The sequence below is a fragment of the Lissotriton helveticus genome, chromosome 12, assembly GCF_964261635.1.
Source record: "Lissotriton helveticus chromosome 12, aLisHel1.1, whole genome shotgun sequence".
In the NCBI taxonomy this organism is placed as follows: Eukaryota; Metazoa; Chordata; class Amphibia; order Caudata; family Salamandridae; genus Lissotriton; species Lissotriton helveticus.
Window position 1 is genome coordinate 8434232 of NC_136073.1, and position 19675 is coordinate 8453906.

Genomic DNA, 19675 nt, shown 5'->3' on the forward strand with positions numbered 1-19675 from the left:
AGATTAAGTGAGAGGATGCATGCTTATGGGTGTTGAGGTGATGGTTGCATGCCTTGTAGATTAAGTGAGAGGATGCATGCTTATGGGTGTTGAGGTGGTGGTTGCATGCCTTGTAGATTAATTGAGAGGATGCATGCCTATGGGTGTTGAGGTGGTGGTTGCATGGCTTGTAGATTAAATGAGAGGGTGCATACTTATGGGTGTTGAGGTGGTGGTTGCCATGTGTTGTAGGCCCAATGACAAGATGTACGCTAATGGGTGTTGAGGTGGTGGTTGCATGCCTTGTAGATTAAATGAGAGGATGCATGCTTATGGATGTTGAGGTGGTGGTTGCATGGCTTGCAGATTAAATGAGAGGATGCATGCTTATGGGTGGTGAGGTGGTGGTGGCATGCCTCGTAGACTCAATAAGAGGATGCATGCTTATGGGCAGTGAGGTGGTGGTTGCATGCCTTGTAGATTAAGTGAGAGGATGCATGCTTATGGGTGTTGAGGTGATGGTTGCATGCCTTGTAGATTAAGTGAGAGGATGCATGCCTATGGGTGTTGAGGTGGTGGTTGCATGCCTTGTAGATTAATTGAAAGGATGCATGCCTAGGGGTGTTGAGGTGGTGGTTGCATGCCTTGTAGATTAAATGAGAGGATGCATGCTTATGAGTGTTGAAGTGGTGGTGGCATACCTTGTAGATTAAATGAGAGGACGCATGCCTATGGGTGGTGAGTTGGTGGTTGCATGCCTTGTAGATTAAATGAGATGATTCATGCGTATGGGTGTTGAAGTGGTGGTGGCATGCCTTGTAGATTAAATGAGAGGATGCATGCTTATGGGTGTTGAGGTGGTGGTTGCATGCCTTGGAGATTAAATGAGAGGATGCATGCTTATGGGTGTTGAGGTGGTGGTTGCATGCCTTGGAGATTAAATGAGAGGATGCATGCTTATGGGTGTTGAGGTGGTGGTGGCGGCATGCCTTGGAGATTAAATGAGAGGATGCATGCTTATGGGTGTTGAGGTGGTGGTGGCATACCTTGTAGATTAAATGAGAGGACGCATGCCTATGGGTGGTGAGTTGGTGGTTGCATGCCTTGTAGATTAAATGAGAGGATGCATGCTTATGGGTGTTGAAGTGGTGGTGGCATGCGTTGTAGGCCCAATGACAAGATGTACGCTTATGGGTGTTGAGGTGGTGGTTGCATGCCTTGTTGATTAAATGAGAGGATGCATGCTTATGGGTGTTGAGGTGGTGGTGGCATACCTTGTAGATTAAATGAGAGGACGCATGCCTATGGGTGTTGAGGTGGTGGTTGTCATGCGTTGTAGGCCCAATGACAAGATGTACGCTTATGGGTGTTGAGGTGGTGGTTGCATGCCTTGTAGATTAAATAAAAGGATGCATGCTTATGGGTGTTGAGGTGGTGGTTGCATGCCTTGTAGATTAAATGAGAGGATGCATGCTTATGGGTGGTGATATGGTGGTTGCATACCTTGTAGATTAAATGAGAGGATGCATGCTTATGGGTGTCGAGGTGGTGGTTGCATGCCTTGTAGATTAAATGAGAGGATGCATGCTTATGGGTGTCGAGGTGGTGGTTGCATGCCTTGTAGATTAAATGAGAGGATGCATGCTTATGGGTGGTGAGGTGGTGGTGGCATGCCTCGTAGACTCAATAAGAGGATGCATGCTTATGGGCAGTGAGGTGGTGGTTGCATGCCTTGTAGATTAAGTGAGAGAATGCATGCTTATGTGTGTTGAGGTGGTGGTTGCATGTCTCGTAGACTCAATAAGAGGATGCATGCCTATGGGTGTTGAGGTGGTGGTTGCATGCCTTGTAGATTAATTGAAAGGATGCATGCCTAGGGGTGTTGAGGTGGTGGTTGCATGCCTTGTAGATTAAATGAGAGGATGCATGCTTATGAGTGTTGAAGTGGTGGTGGCATACCTTGTAGATTAAATGAGAGGACGCATGCCTATGGGTGGTGAGTTGGTGGTTGCATGCCTTGTAGATTAAATGAGATGATTCATGCGTATGGGTGTTGAAGTGGTGGTGGCATGCCTTGTAGATTAAATGAGAGGATGCATGCTTATGGGTGTTGAGGTGGTGGTTGCATGCCTTGGAGATTAAATGAGAGGATGCATGCTTATGGGTGTTGAGGTGGTGGTGGCGGCATGCCTTGGAGATTAAATGAGAGGATGCATGCTTATGGGTGTTGAGGTGGTGGTGGCATACCTTGTAGATTAAATGAGAGGACGCATGCCTATGGGTGGTGAGTTGGTGGTTGCATGCCTTGTAGATTAAATGAGAGGATGCATGCTTATGGGTGTTGAAGTGGTGGTGGCATGCGTTGTAGGCCCAATGACAAGATGTACGCTTATGGGTGTTGAGGTGGTGGTTGCATGCCTTGTTGATTAAATGAGAGGATGCATGCTTATGGGTGTTGAGGTGGTGGTGGCATACCTTGTAGATTAAATGAGAGGATGCATGCTTATGGGTGGTGATATGGTGGTTGCAAACCTTGTAGATTAAATGAGAGGATGCATGCTTATGGGTGTCGAGGTGGTGGTTGCATGCCTTGTAGATTAAATGAGAGGATGCATGCTTATGGGTGTCGAGGTGGTGGTTGCATTCCTTGTAGATTAAATGAGAGGATGCATGCTTATGGGTGGTGAGGTGGTGGTGGCATGCCTCGTAGACTCAATAAGAGGATGCATGCTTATGGGCAGTGAGGTGGTGGTTGCATGCCTTGTAGATTAAGTGAGAGAATGCATGCTTATGGGTGTTGAGGTGATGGTTGCATGCCTTGTAGATTAAGTGAGAGGAGGCATGCTTATGTGTGTTGAGGTGGTGGTTGCATGTCTCGTAGACTCAATAAGAGGATGAATGCCTATGGGTGTTGAGGTGGTGGTTGCATGCCTTGTAGATTAATTGAAAGGATGCATGCCTAGGGGTGTTGAGGTGGTGGTTTCATGCCTTGTAGATTAAATGAGAGGATGCATGCTTATGGGTGTTGAGGTGGTGGTTGGATACCTTGTAGATTAAATGAGAGGACGCATGCCTATGGGTGGTGAGTTGGTGGTTGCATGCCTTGTAGATTAAATGAGATGATTCATGCATATGGGTGTTGAAGTGGTGGTGGCATGCTTTGGAGATTAAATGAGAGGATGCATGCTTATGGGTGTTGAGGTGGTGGTTGCATGCCTTGGAGATTAAATGAGAGGATGCATGCTTTTGGGTGTTGAGGTGGTGGTGGCATACCTTGTAGATTAAATGAGAGGACGCATGCCTATGGGTGGTGAGTTGGTGGTTGCATGCCTTGTAGATTAAATGAGAGGATGCATGCTTATGGGTGTTGAAGTGGTGGTGGCATGTGTTGTAGGCCCAATGACAAGATGTACGCTTATGGGTGTTGAGGTGGTGGTTGCATGCCTTGTTGATTAAATGAGAGGATGCATGCTTATGGGTGTTGAGGTGGTGGTTGCATGCCTTGTAGATTAAATGAGAGGACGCATGCCTATGGGTGTTGAGGTGGTGGTTGTCATGCGTTGTAGGCCCAATGACAAGATGTACGCTTATGGGTGTTGAGGTGGTGGTTGCATGCCTTGTAGATTAAATTAGAGGATGCATGCTTATGGGTGTCGAGGTGGTGGTTGCATGCCTTGTAGATTAAATTAGAGGATGCATGCTTATGGGTGTTGAGGTGGTGGTTGCATGCCTTGTAGATTAAATTAGAGGATGCATGCTTATGGGTGGTGATATGGTGGTTGCATGCCTTGTAGATTAAATGAGAGGATGCATGCTTATGGGTGTCGAGGTGGTGGTTGCATGCCTTGTAGATTAAATGAGAGGACGCATGCTTATGGGTGTCGAGGTGGTGGTTGCATATCTTGTAGATTAAATGAGAGGATGCAAGCTCATGGGTGGTGAGGTGGTGGTCGTCATGAGCTGGAGATTAAATGAGAGGATGCATGCTTATGGGTGTTGAGGTGGTGGTTGCATGCCTTGTAGATTAAATGAGAGGATGCATGCTTATGGGTGTTGAAGTGGTGGTGGCATGTGTTGTAGGCCCAATGACAAGATGTACGCTTATGGGTGTTGAGGTGGTGGTTGCATGCCTTGTTGATTAAATGAGAGGATGCATGCCTATGGGTGGTGAGTTGGTGGTTGCATGCCTTGTAGATTAAATGAGAGGATGCATGCTTATGGGTGTTGAAGTGGTGGTGGCATGTGTTGTAGGCCCAATGACAAGATGTACGCTTATGGGTGTTGAGGTGGTGGTTGCATGCCTTGTTGATTAAATGAGAGGATGCATGCTTATGGGTGTTGAGGTGGTGGTTGCATGCCTTGTAGATTAAATGAGAGGACGCATGCCTATGGGTGTTGAGGTGGTGGTTGTCATGCGTTGTAGGCCCAATGACAAGATGTACGCTTATGGGTGTTGAGGTGGTGGTTGCATGCCTTGTAGATTAAATTAGAGGATGCATGCTTATGGGTGTCGAGGTGGTGGTTGCATGCCTTGTAGATTAAATTAGAGGATGCATGCTTATGGGTGTTGAGGTGGTGGTTGCATGCCTTGTAGATTAAATTAGAGGATGCATGCTTATGGGTGGTGATATGGTGGTTGCATGCCTTGTAGATTAAATGAGAGGATGCATGCTTATGGGTGTCGAGGTGGTGGTTGCATGCCTTGTAGATTAAATGAGAGGACGCATGCCTATGGGTGTTGAGGTGGTGGTTGCATGCCTTGTAGATTAAATGAGAGGATGCATGCTTATGGGTGTCGAGGTGGTGGTTGCATGCCTTGTAGATTAAATGAGAGGATGCATGCTTATGGGTGTTGAGGTGGTGGTTGCATGCCTTGTAGATTAAATTAGAGGATGCATGCTTATGGGTGGTGATATGGTGGTTGCATGCCTTGTAGATTAAATGAGAGGATGCATGCTTATGGGTGTCGAGGTGGTGGTTGCATATCTTGTAGATTAAATGAGAGGATGCAAGCTCATGGGTGGTGAGGTGGTGGTCGTCATGAGCTGGAGATTAAATGAGAGGATGCATGCTTATGGGTGTTGAGGTGGTGGTTGCATGCTTTGGAGATTAAATGAGAGGATGCATGCTTATGGGTGTTGAGGTGGTGGTGGCATACCTTGTAGATTAAATGAGAGGACGCATGCCTATGGGTGTTGAAGTGGTGGTGGCATGCATTGTAGGCCCAATGACAAGATGTACGCTTATGGGTGTTGAGGTGGTGGTTGCATGCCTTGTTGATTAAATGAGAGGATGCATGCTTATGGGTGTTGAGGTGGTGGTGGCATACCTTGTAGATTAAATGAGAGGACGCATGCCTATGGGTGTTGAGGTGGTGGTTGTCATGCGTTGTAGGCCCAATGACAAGATGTACGCTTATGGGTGTTGAGGTGGTGGTTGCATGCCTTGTAGATTAAATAAAAGGATGCATGCTTATGGGTGTCGAGGTGGTGGTTGCATGCCTTGTAGATTAAATGAGAGGATGCATGCGTATGGGTGTTGAAGTGGTGGTTGCATGCCTTGTAGATTAAATGAGAGGATGCATGCTTATGGGTGTCGAGGTGGTGGTTGCATGCCTTGTAGATTAAATGAGAGGATGCATGCTTATGGGTGTTGAGGTGGTGGTTGCATGGCTTGTAGATTAAATGAGAGGATGCATGCTTATGGGTGGTGAGGTGGTGGTGGCATGCCTCGTAGACTCAATAAGAGGATGCATGCTTATGGGCAGTGAGGTGGTGGTTGCCTGCCTTGTAGATTAAGTGAGAGAATGCATGCTTATGGGTGTTGAGGTGATGGTTGCATGCCTTGTAGATTAAGTGAGAGGAGGCATGCTTACGTGTGTTGAGGTGGTGGTTGCATGTCTCATAGACTCAATAAGAGGATGCATGCCTATGGGTGTTGAGGTGGTGGTTGCATGCCTTGTAGATTAATTGAAAGGATGCATGCCTAGGGGTGTTGAGGTGGTGGTTGCATGCCTTGTAGATTAAATGAGAGGATGCATGCTTATGGGTGTTGAGGTGGTGGTTGGATACCTTGTAGATTAAATGAGAGGACGCATGCCTATGGGTGGTGAGTTGGTGGTTGCATGCCATGTAGATTAAATGAGATGATTCATGCATATGGGCGTTGAAGTGGTGGTGGCATGCCTTGTAGATTAAATGAGAGGATGCATGGTTATGGGTGTTGAGGTGGTGGTTGCATGCTTTGGAGATTAAATGAGAGTATGCATGCTTATGGGTGTTGAGGTGGTGGTTGCATGCCTTGGAGATTAAATGAGAGGATGCATGCTTATGCGTGTTGAGGTGGTGGTGGTGGCATACCTTGCAGATTAAATGAGAGGACGCATGCCTATGGGTGGTGAGTTGGTGGTTGCATGCCTTGTAGATTAAATGAGAGGATGCATGCTTATGGGTGTTGAAGTGGTGGTGGCATGCGTTGTAGGCCCAATGACAAGATGTACGCTTATGGGTGTTGAGGTGGTGGTTGCATGCCTTGTTGATTAAATGAGAGGATGCATGCTTATGGGTGTTGAGGTGGTGGTGGCATACCTTGTAGATTAAATGAGAGGACGCATGCCTATGGGTGTTGAGGTGGTGGTTGTCATGCGTTGTAGGCCCAATGACAAGATGTACGCTTATGGGTGTTGAGGTGGTGGTTGCATGCCTTGGAGATTAAATGAGAGGATGCATGCTTATGGGTGTTGAGGTGGTGGTTGCATGCCTTGTAGATTAAATGAGAGGATGCATGCTTATGGGTGGTGATATGGTGGTTGCATGCCTTGTAGATTAAATGAGAGGATGCATGCTTATGGGTGTTGAGGTGGTGGTTGCATGGCTTGTAGATTAAATGAGAGGATGCATGCTTATGGGTGGTGAGGTGGTGGTGGCATGCCTCGTAGACTCAATAAGAGGATGCATGCTTATGGGCAGTGAGGTGGTGGTTGCATACCTTGTAGATTAAGTGAGAGAATGCATGCTTATGGGTGTTGAGGTGATGGTTGCATGCCTTGTAGATTAAGTGAGAGGAGGCATGCTTATGTGTGTTGAGGTGGTGGTTGCATGTCTCGTAGACTCAATAAGAGGATGCACGCCTATGGGTGTTGAGGTGGTGGTTGCATGCCTTGTAGATTAATTGAAAGGATGCATGCCTAGGGGTGTTGAGGTGGTGGTTGCATGCCTTGTAGATTAAATGAGAGGATGCATGCTTATGGGTGTTGAGGTGGTGGTTGGATACCTTGTAGATTAAATGAGAGGACGCATGCCTATGGGTGGTGAGTTGGTGGTTGCATGCCTTGTAGATTAAATGAGATGATTCGTGCATATGGGTGTTGAAGTGGTGGTGGCATGCCTTGTAGATTAAATGAGAGGATGAATGGTTATGGGTGTTGAGGTGGTGGTTGCATGCTTTGGAGATTAAATGAGAGTATGCATGCTTATGGGTGTTGAGGTGGTGGTTGCATGCCTTGGAGATTAAATGAGAGGATGCATGCTTATGGGTGTTGAGGTGGTGGTGGCATACCTTGTAGATTAAATGAGAGGACGCATGCCTATGGGTGGTGAGTTGGTGGTTGCATGCCTTGTAGATTAAATGAGAGGATGCATGCTTATGGGTGTTGAAGTGGTGGTGGCATGCGTTGTAGGCCCAATGACAAGATGTACGCTTATGGGTGTTGAGGTGGTGGTTGCATGCCTTGTAGATTAAATAAAAGGATGCATGCTTATGGGTGTTGAGGTGGTGGTTGCATGCCTTGTAGATTAAAGGAGAGGATGCATGCTTATGGGTGGTGATATGGTGGTTGCATGCCTTGTAGAATAAGAGAGAGGATGCATGCTTATGGGTGTCGAGGTGGTGGTTGCATGCCTTGTAGATTAAATGAGAGGATGCATGCTTATGGGTGTCGAGGTGGTGGTTGCATGCCTTGTAGATTAAATGAGAGGATGCATGCTTATGGATGTTGAGGTGGTGGTTGCATGGCTTGCAGATTAAATGAGAGGATGCATGCTTATGGGTGGTGAGATGGTGGTTGCATGGCTTGTAGATTAAATGAGAGGATGCATGCTTATGGGTGGTGAGGTGGTGGTGGCATGCCCTGTAGATTAAGTGAGAGGATGGATACTTATGGGTGTTGAGGTGATGGTTGCATGCCTTGTAGATTAAGTGAGAGGATGCATGCTTATGTGTGTTGAGGTGGTGGTTGCATGTCTCGTAGACTCAATAAGAGGATGCATGCCTATGGGTGTTGAGGTGGTGGTTGCATGCCTTGTAGATTAATTGAAAGGATGCATGCCTAGGGGTGTTGAGGTGGTGGTTGCATGCCTTGTAGATTAAATGAGAGGATGCATGCTTATGGGTGTTGAGGTGGTGGTTGTCATGCGTTGTAGGCCCAATGACAAGATGTACGCTTATGAGTGTTGAGGTGGTGGTTGCATACCTTGTAGATTAAATGAGAGGACGCATGCCTATGGGTGGTGAGTTGGTGGTTGCATGCCTTGTAGATTAAATGAGAGGATGCATGCTTATGAGTGTTGAAGTGGTGGTGGCATGCCTTGTAGATTAAATGAGAGGATGCATGCTTATGGGTGGTGATATGGTGGTTGCATGCCTTGTAGAATAAGAGAGAGGATGCATGCTTATGGGTGTCGAGGTGGTGGTTGCATGCCTTGTAGATTAAATGAGAAGATGCATGCTTATGGGTGTCGAGGTGGTGGTTGCATGCCTTGTAGATTAAATGAGAGGATGCATGCTTATGGATGTTGAGGTGGTGGTTGCATGGCTTGCAGATTAAATGAGAGGATGCATGCTTATGGGTGGTGAGATGGTGGTTGCATGGCTTGTAGATTAAATGAGAGGATGCATGCTTATGAGTGGTGAGGTGGTGGTGGCATGCCCTGTAGATTAAGTGAGAGGATGGATGCTTATGGGTGTTGAGGTGATGGTTGCATGCCTTGTAGATTAAGTGAGAGAATGCATGCTTATGTGTGTTGAGGTGGTGGTTGCATGTCTCGTAGACTCAATAAGAGGATGCATGCCTATGGGTGTTGAGGTGGTGGTTGCATGCCTTGTAGATTAATTGAAAGGATGCATGCCTAGGGGTGTTGAGGTGGTGGTTGCATGCCTTGTAGATTAAATGAGAGGATGCATGCTTATGGGTGTTGAGGTGGTGGTTGTCATGCGTTGTAGGCCCAATGACAAGATGTACGCTTATGAGTGTTGAGGTGGTGGTTGCATACCTTGTAGATTAAATGAGAGGACGCATGCCTATGGGTGGTGAGTTGGTGGTTGCATGCCTTGTAGATTAAATGAGAGGATGCATGCTTATGAGTGTTGAAGTGGTGGTGGCATACCTTGTAGATTAAATGAGAGGATGCACGCTTATGGGCAGTGAGGTGGTGGTTGCATGCCCTGTAGATTAAGTGAGAGGATGGATGCTTATGGGTGTTGAGGTGATGGTTGCATGCCTTGTAGATTAAGTGAGAGGATGCATGCTTATGGGTGGTGAGGTGGTGGTGGCATGCCTCGTAGACTCAATAAGAGGATGCATGCTTATGGGCAGTGAGGTGGTGGTTGCATGCCCTGTAGATTAAGTGAGAGGATGGATGCTTATGGGTGTTGAGGTGATGGTTGCATGCCTTGTAGATTAAGTGAGAGGATGCATGCTTATGTGTGTTGAGGTGGTGGTTGCATGTCTCGTAGACTCAATAAGAGGATGCATGCCTATGGGTGTTGAGGTGGTGGTTGCATGCCTTGTAGATTAATTGAAAGGATGCATGCCTAGGGGTGTTGAGGTGGTGGTTGCATGCCTTGTAGATTAAATGAGAGGACGCATGCCTATGGGTGGTGAGTTGGTGGTTGCATGCCTTGTAGACTAAATGAGAGGATGCATGCTTATGAGTGTTGAAGTGGTGGTGGCATACCTTGTAGATTAAATGAGAGGACGCATGCCTATGGGTGGTGAGTTGGTGGTTGCATGCCTTGTAGATTAAATGAGATGATTCATGCGTATGGGTGTTGAAGTGGTGGTTGCATGCCTTGTAGATTAATTGAGAGGACGCATGCCTATGGGTGTTGAGGTGGTGGTTCCATGCCTTGTAGATTAAATGAGAGGATGCATGCTTATGGATGTTGAGGTGGTGGTTGCATGCCTTGGAGATTAAATGAGAGGATGCATGCTTATGGGTGTTGAGGTGGTGGTTGCATGCCTTGGAGATTAAATGAGAGGATGCATGCTTTTGGGTGTTGAGGTGGTGGTGGCATACCTTGTAGATTAAATGAGAGGACGCATGCCTATGGGTGGTGAGTTGGTGGTTGCATGCCTTGTAGATTAAATGAGAGGATGCATGCTTATGGGTGTTGAGGTGGTGGTGGCATACCTTGTAGATTAAATGAGAGGACGCATGCTTATGGGTGTTGAGGTGGTGGTTGCATGCCTTGGAGATTAAATGAGAGGATGCATGCTTATGGGTGGTGATATGGTGGTTGCATGCCTTGGAGATTAAATGAGAGGATGCATGCTTATGGGTGGTGATATGGTGGTTGCATGCCTTGTAGAATATATGAGAGGATGCATGCTTATGGGTGTCGAGGTGGTGGTTGCATGCCTTGGAGATTAAATGAGAGGATGCATGCTTATGGGTGTTGAGGTGGTGGTTGCATGCCTTGTAGATTAAATGAGAGGATGCATGCTTATGGGTGTTGAGGTGGTGGTTGCATGCCTTGTAGATTAAATCAGAGGATGCATGTTTATGGGTGTTGAGGTGGTGGTTGCATGTCTCGTAGACTCAATATGAGGATGCATGCTTATGGGTGGTGAGGTGGTGGTTGCATGCCTTGGAGATTAAATGAGAGGATGCATGCTTATGGGTGGTGAGGTGGTGGTTGCATGCCTTGGAGATTAAATGAGAGGATGCATGCTTATGGGTGTTGAGGTGGTGGTTGTCATGCGTTGCAGGCCCAATGACAAGATGTACGCTTATGGGTGTTGAGGTGGTGGTTGCATGCCTTGTAGATTAAATAAAAGGATGCATGCTTATGGGTGTTGAGGTGGTGGTTGCATGCCTTGGAGATTAAATGAGAGGATGCATGCTTATGGGTGGTGATATGGTGGTTGCATGCCTTGTAGAATAAATGAGAGGATGCATGCTTATGGGTGTCGAGGTGGTGGTTGCATGCCTTGGAGATTAAATGAGAGGATGCATGCTTATGGGTGTTGAGGTGGTGGTTGCATGCCTTGTAGATTAAATGAGAGGATGCATGCTTATGGGTGTTGAGGTGGTGGTTGCATGCCTTGTAGATTAAATCAGAGGATGCATGTTTATGGGTGTTGAGGTGGTGGTTGCATGTCTCGTAGACTCAATATGAGGATGCATGCTTATGGGTGGTGAGGTGGTGGTTGCATGCCTTGGAGATTAAATGAGAGGATGCATGCTTATGGGTGGTGAGGGGGTGGTTGCATGGCTTGTAGATTAAATGAGAGGATGCATGCTTATGGGTGTTGAGGTGGTGGTTGCATGCCTTGTAGATTAAATAAAAGGATGCATGCTTGTGGGTGGTGATATGGTGGTTGCATGCCTTGTAGATTAAATGACAGGATGCATGCTTATGGGTGTTGAGGTGGTGGTCGTCATGAGCTGGAGATTAAATGAGAGGATGCATGCTTATGGATGTTGAGGTGGTGGTCGCATGCCTTGTAGATTAAATGAGAGGATGCATGCTTATGGGTGTTGAGGTGGTGGTTGCATGCCTTGTAGATTAAATCAGAGGATGCATGTTTATGGGTGTTGAGGTGGTGGTTGCATGTCTCGTAGACTCAATATGAGGATGCATGCTTATGGGTGGTGAGGTGGTGGTCGTCATGCGTTGTAGATTAAATGAGAGGACGCAAGCCTATGGGTGTTGAGGTGGTGGTTGCATGTCTCGTAGACTCAATAAGAGGATGCTTGCTTATGGGTGTTGTAGTGGCGATTGTCATGCGTCATAGGCCCAATGACAGGATGCGCGCCAGAAGATGCTAGCGATGCCGGTGCACACAGATACGGTACCTGGTAGTTATTGTCCACAGGCTCCACAGTAGGGTGGCCCATCTGGTACACCATGGCGCTGTAGCAGATGCAGATGGTCAGCAGTGGCAGAAGGTAGACGGCCAGGAAGTTGTAGAGGATGAACGCCTTCTCGTGGTAGACGGAGGGAAAGGACTCGCTGCAGTAGATTTGGGGCCCGAACCAGTATCCCTCGGTAAGATGGTTGTAGATAGGAACAGGAATGGAGACGATGAAGGATCCTGGAGGGAAGAGCAGGAGCAGCTTTACTTCACTTTCACAACAGCCAAGATGGACACGGGGGAGGGTTTAGGATGTAACAAACAAGCATGCGTACGAGAAGTTGTACTTTCATCAGGGAAACATTATCGACATTAGGGGATTAACAGGGACATTTACCTCCTATCCTGTCTTCTCTCCGATGGCTTCCCATCGAGGCTAGAGCTATTTATAAAACGGCTTGCGTCACCCACGAAGCCTTGCACTCTTCCTCCCCTTGCTATCTGGCGAATAAACGGAAATTGTCTGGAGGCTTGAGACCTTCTCGGAATGCGGAAAAGTTTCTGCTTGAGCCCCCCTCCTTCAAAAGGGAAAATTGATGGCTCAATCATTCTCAGGTTATGTGGTGAGAATCTGGAACTCGCTTCCTCCTTCGCTCCGGGCCATCCCCTCCATCCAGATCTTCAAAGCGGACCTCCACTCTCTTTTATTCCAAAGACACTTTCAGAACTAAGGGGCATATTACCAAGGGGGGCGATAGGCAATTATTTCCGGTTTAGCGGGCGTTTTCGGTCGCTAAGCGGCGATAATTCTGTCGCTCTATTAGCAAGCTGTCGCTAAGTGATGTTAGGGACAGCTTTTAGGCGATAGCGAGCGGTTTTGGGCCCCGCTTTGCAGGTCAGCGATATTTATCGCTAATGACATGCAAAGTGGGCGTACTCAACCTGTTAGCAACTGAAAGCAGTCGCTAACGTCGCTATTGCCTATTAGCAAGGCAGGCGAAGCGATGGAAATATTCCCGCAATTGCCAAAAACCAAGGCCTGCTCAGACCAGTTCTTAGCCATGTTATCCAATGGGAGGTGGATAACATGGCTAAGAGCATTTCATCGCTAATGCGTGAATATCGCTGTATTCTCAGTGATATTCACGCATTTTGCCTGATTTTTATCGCTTTTGAGATAAACCTTGCTAATAGCAAGTTATCTCAGCAATAAAAACCGGTGATGCGCGGCGACAAAAATATTGCCGCTAACCCTACTTAGCGATAAATATCACTATTTGTTGGTAATATGCCCCCAATTCCTTCATTCTCAGACCCCGCCAGGAAGTTCGTTAGTCATTGTAAATTTGTAATATTTCTTTATTTTTGTACATTCCTTGCTTGCTGTGTTTGATACTGTGTTCGTCTTGCCTGCTGTGTTTGATTCTGTGACCAGCTATTTTTGTAACGTTCTATTTTGTAACATTTCTCTCATGTAACGTCACTGGTTCTATTGTAAGGCGCTCTGACACCTTGGGGTAAAGTCCGCGCTTCATAAAAATGCATAAATAAATATATAAATAAATGTGCACCTTCGCATGGTGCCAGAAAAAACCCTCTAAGAAGTGTAGGTCAGAGGTCAAATGTCAGTGCCTCAGGTCACATGTCAGAGTCCTTGGCCCGAGGTCAATAATGAAAAAGCAGAATTCGGGGTCAAAGAAGGTCAATGTACTCAACACCCCCTTCATGTTTTTTTTTTTACATCTAACTGCACTCAATATTTCCCCGTCCGCTCCTCTGGCTTCTGCTTCTAGTTATTGATGGCTTCTTTTTTGTCTTGTGTGGTGTTTGTTTCTCCTCTCGAAGATCAATGACACCCGTCCTTCTAAGGGCATTCAGGTGGCCGCTTCAGAAGCCCTCGCCTCTGAGCAGCAGCTTGAACCGGAAAAGAAGAAAGACTGCCCTGCTCACAGTGTCCCCAACAGCCTCTCGAGGACATTCAATGGCCACTTGCTGAGACAAGAGGCCGCCAGGGGGAGGAGCCAAACTGGCCAGCAGCCTGCCTGCTCCACCAATCCCCAGTTAACTGGGGTGCTTCGGAGACTTGTATCTCCGCTCTGGAGCTTCCCTGCTCCAGTTTCTTCGCCACACACAGACACGGCCATCCAGACAAGCATTTGGGGCATATTAGCAAGAACCTTGTTAAAATTATCGCCTTGTTGGGTTTGTCTACCTCGGGATATGTGTGACACTAGACAGGAACCTCTCTTATGAAAGGAATATCACACGAATATCACATACTTTTGCAGAGGATGCGGCCAGGTGGAGGATGCTCCCTCTTACGATCCTAGGCCGTGCGGCCATGTTTAAAATGATGACGCTCCCGAAGTTTCTGTACGCATTCCAAAATGAATACTTCCCCATCCCGAGACGGGTCTTCGTGGACATAAATGCGGCACTGAGGGCCTTCCTGTGGCTGGGTAAGCAGCCCCGGGTGGCACTGACGACCCTACAAAGACATCAATACAATGGTGGAATCTCATTGCCTAACATTGAAGCCTACTATTGGGCAGAACATCTGGCGCCAATTAATGACTGGATACACGCCTCCGCCACACACCCTACTTACGCACTAGAGCGACATGACATGGCGAAACGCACATACACTCATTATCTATACGGGGGCACAGGGAAAGTTGGATTGCTTTCTGCCACCAGAGTTACCCTGGAGATCTGGGAACGGGCAACGAGGACTATAGGCTGGGAACGAAAACGAACGAGGCAGAAACCACTATGGCGATGTGCTTGGTTGAAGGAACTACGTAAACTGCGGGGGTTCCAGAGATGGGATGACATAGGTAAATCGACATTGGGGGATGTGATGAGAAATGGGGAACTGGAGCCCTTCCAAGCACTAAGGGTGGATTATGGGCTGCACCACACACAACATTTCAAATACGCACAGTTGAGGCATGCCTGGCGGGCAGAAGGGACTTTGGCAGGAACGCTCCCAGAATATGGACTGCTGGAGGGTCGCCTCCTGCAGGAACAGATCCCGAATAGGGCAGTCTCTCTGACATACAGAACTGTGATGAATAACATACCGGATGGGCTGGTTAATCTTAAGAGAAAATGGGAACAGGACGTGGGGGAGATCGATACGGTGGATTGGGACACGGTACTGATGCACCCGAGAGAGGTAGCCATTAAGTCCCGCCTACGGCTTATCCAATACAATATCCTGCATAGGACCTACTTTGACAGAGTGCGCTTACAAAAAATGGGAAGGGCTGGGGACCCGAACTGCCTGCGATGTGGCCGGGACGGAGGAGATGGTCCTGCCCGGAAATTCAGACCTACTGGGTCAAGATCCTGAGGGAATTGGGGGATGTGCTGGAGATCACTCTGTCGTTGGACCCCAAATTGGTCTTATTAGGTATGACTAATGATGTAGACCTGACCCGCCCACTGTTCATTTTTATGGCCCTGGCTTTGGTGGAAGCCAAGAGAGATGTCGCAAGGAAATGGGGGGTAGCCACTCTGCCGCAGCTAGAGGAATGAAGGAGAGCTATGGACTTATATATGGCAGCTGAAAGGGTCACGTATAAGGCACGGGAATGTCCTAAAAAGTTTGGTAGAGTGTGGGGCGAATGGCTTCGATACCATGGTCCAGATGGAGGACTCTGAACCGTAGGGGGTAAGAGGGTATTCTCCCCGAGACAGGAGGGAGAGTGATAGAGGACAATATGGCGTAACAGTTGAAGGTCAGGGAAGAATTCTGCTGGTGCTAGTTGAGGTGGACGGGTGTGAATTTTTTTTAAAGATGAATCATGGAGGGTGGGGGGAGGAAGGGTGGGGTATAATGATTAATGATGACATGCTTGTTATGTTGATGCACGATAAAAATCGAATAAAAAATGTTTAAAAAAATAAATAAATTATCGCAGTTTTAGCGGCAGGAAACTGCCGTTAAAACTGAGATAATGGGCTTGCTAATATGCGTTATAGGAATCCAATAGAAGCCCAGGTTAGAAGTGCAGGACATCTAACCTGGGCTTCTAAAGGAATTCTATAACGCATATTAGCAAGCCCATTATCGCCATTTTAAAACGGCAATAATTTTAACAAGGTTCTTGCTAATATGCCCCTGAGTCCTGAAGCGGCACCGAACACCTTTGGGCTCCAAGCCCGAGGGCAGATTCTTGGTGCACTGCTGCCCTCTAGGCCATACCTGTGATATGGGACTCTCTTTAAGTCTGACCTTGGCCAAGATCTGTGTTTTTTTGTTTTACTGACACTATTTGTATAATATACCTACAGGGGCTTCAGCCTGCCCTCTTTGTCCACTGCTCTGTGTTGTGTCATTCACAAGTGTCTTCTCCCACTGCAGCATATAGTATGGGGCAGCAGCCCGGCCCACTTCAGACATTGGCCAACCCCACTGTGAGTGACAGCCTTCTGATCTTTTACAAGTGGTACATCCACATGATAAAGTAGTTACTTTTGGTGTAAGAGGCTGCTGTGTGTGTGTGTGTGTTTTCATAAAAGGATTATGTTACTTACCCTGTACGCATCTGTCATTGGCATGTAGAGCTGTAGATTCACATGCTTTGCATACTCCTGCCATCTAGTTGTTGGGTCCGGATGTTTGTAAGTTTGTTTTTCTTCAAAAAAGTCTTTCCAGTTATAGGGTAAGGTGACTCCTCCTTTTGGTGATATTGCGCATGGACATCGACTTCATTGTTCGATTGTTTTCCAGCAGAGGGTGAGAGTGAAGTAACCAAGTGTAGTATAAAGATGTCCATGCGTATGTAGTGTGAATAATAAGACCTACACCAACCACAGGTATCCGGGTAGGAGGGAGGGCGCATGTGAAACTACAGCTCTCCATGCCAAGAACAGATGCTTACAGGGTAACTAACATAATCCGTTCGAGGCATGTGTGCTGTAGATACACAGGCCTTGCATAGACTGTATAGCAATACCCTCTGAAAGCGGTGGCTAACCAGTGGGTGAAAAGGTGCTTTTAGCACTACTTGCCCTACATTAGCTTGAAGACGAACTAATACTTTCACACAATAATGTTTGTAAATGTGTGTGCTGTAGACTATGTAGCTGCTTTACATATGTCAGGTAAGGGAATGTTACCTAAAAAGGCCATAGACACTCCTATTTTGCATGTAGGATATACTCTAGGAGGTATGGTTAAAGTTCTTTAGTTTTAACATAACAAGTTTGAATGCACTAAATAATCCACCTAGAAATACCGGATTTAAAATAGGATTTCCTTTACGAGGTGGAGCAAATGCACCAAAAAGTTGTTTTGTTTTAAGGAAATCTTTTGCCCTATCAGTATGGTTCAAAAGTGCTCTTTTGACATAAAGTGTGTGTAGAGGCCTTTCTGCTACTGAATTTAGTTGAGGGAAGAACACAGGTAACTCAACTGATTGGTTAATATAAAACGCAGAAACTACTTTTGGAAGGAATTTTGGGTTTGTACGAAGAACCACTCAATCTTTGTGAAGCTGAAAGAAAGGTTCTTCTAAGGTCAAGGCATGTAGCTCACCAACTCATCTTAATGAAGTGATAGCAATTGTAAAGGCAACCTTCCTTGAAAGAAATTGTAATGCACAACTGTGTAAAGGCTTAAAAGGTGGACCCAAGAGCCTTGTGAGAACAATATTAAGGTTCCAGACAGGTGCAGGTAGTACCTTTGGTGATATTATTTTTTCAGATCTTCCATAAAAGCTTTAATAATTGGAAAGGACAAATGCTGTCTGTTTTGCAGATATGCAGCTACTGCCGCATGGTGTAGTCAAATGGATGTGTAGGCTAAGCCAACTTGCTGTAGATGCAAAAGATAGCAAATAATGTTTTGTATAGCTGCATCTTGCGGATCAATTGTGTTATTATTACACTATATCACACACCTTTTCCCCTTTGCTGCATAACATGCTCTAGTGGTAGGTTTTCTGACTTCCTTAAGAACTGACATACAATCTGGTGGTAGGTTTAGGTATCCGATTTTTTATGATTTCAGGATCCAGATCGCTAGGTTGAGCTCCTTGGGGTTTGGATGTCTGATTTCTCCTTGGTTCTGTTTGAGAAGATTGGAAGTGAGGTGTAGTTTTTGGTGTGGAACCACTGACAATTCTAGTAGTGTGGTGAACCACGGTTGACGCGCCCACAAGGGAGCCACTCGAATCAGTGTGAGTGATGACGGCCTGAGTTTCTGCACCAGAAACAGGAGAGGGAAAGGCGGAAAAGAGTAAGCAAATATCCATGACCAGTTCATCCATAGGGCATTGCCTTTGGATAGATGGTTTGGGAATCTGGAGGCGAAGTTTGGGCATTTTGTGTTCTTTGCTGTGGCAAAGAGATCTACTTGTGGAAATCCCCATTTCTGGACGTATGGGAGGAGAACCTGGGGATGAACTTCTCATTCATGTATTTGTTGCCGCATCCTGCTGAGGATGGCAAATTAGTTGTTTATTCCTGGAAGATGTTCAGCCAGATGTTGAATTTTGTGATGTATTGCCCAACACCAAACGGTCTGAGACAGGCATGACAAATGTAGAGTGCCCCCCGTTTTTGTACATAGTACGTTGCTGTCATATTGTCCGTCCGGACTAAAACAACTTTTCCTACTAGGTGAGGCTGGAAAGCTTTTAGTGCTAGTTGAACTGCTAGAAGTTCTAAGCAATAGATGTGGAGACATTTGTGTTTGGTGTCCCATAAACCTTGAGTTGTCATATGCTGGTGATGGGCCCCCCAACCTGTGAGAGATGCATCTGCTGTTAGTACGATTTGTGGAATAGGGTCGATGAACGGCCACCCTTTCGATAGGTTTTGTGAGTTACAACACTGCAGAGAGCGCGAGTGCAGCTGTCTACCAACACTAGATCTGGTAATTGAGCCTGTGATTGATTCCACTGGCGTGCTTAGCATTCCTGTAGAGGCCGCATATGCAGTCTTGCATGGGGTACTATTGCAATGCATGATGCCATCACTCCTAACAGCTGCATGAAAGCCTTCACTGTTAGGTACTAGTTGTTTTGAAAGTGTAGTAATAAAGTTTGAAAGTTTTAAATTCTGGCTGCATTGGGAGAGGCTAGAGCTGTGTGAGTGTTTAGCGTTGCTCCTAGATAGGTTTGCAGTTGTGAGGGTTGAAGATGGGACTTTTGTGCCTTGACTGTAAATCTCAACTGATGGAGAAGGCGTATTGCAGCTTGAGTGTGTTGTAAACACTTTTTCTGTGTGTTGGCTTTGATGAGCCAATCCTCCAGATACGGGAAGGCATGAATCTGTTGTCTTCTTAGAATGGCTGCTACTACGGCTAGACGTTTAGTGAATACTCTGGGTGCAGTAGTCACTCTGAATGGAAGTACTTGGAAATTATAGTGATTTCCGGCTACCACATTTCTGAGATATTTGCGATATGCTAGATGGATCGAAATATGGAAATATGCGTCCTTAAAGTCTTGTGAGGTCAAAAAGTCACCTTGTTGTAGTAGTGGAAGTACTTGTTGATGGGTAATTATATGGATGTGTTCTGACAGTATGTATAGGTTTAACAGTCCGAGACCTAAGATTGGTCGTGGGGACTCGTCCTTTTTGGGGATTAGGAAGTAAAGTGAGTAA

At 46.5% G+C, this 19675-nt stretch overlaps 1 protein-coding gene across 1 annotated transcript in view; it reads right to left on the minus strand.

Annotated features, from left to right (window-relative positions):
- KISS1R (KISS1 receptor) overlaps positions 1–19675 on the minus strand; it is a 236552-nt gene that overhangs the window by 30663 nt on the left and 186214 nt on the right. Inside the window, exon 5 of the mRNA XM_078670537.1 lies at positions 12057–12295. Within this exon, the coding sequence (XP_078526663.1) occupies positions 12057–12295 (239 nt within the window). The remainder of the gene's footprint in view (positions 1–12056; positions 12296–19675) is intronic.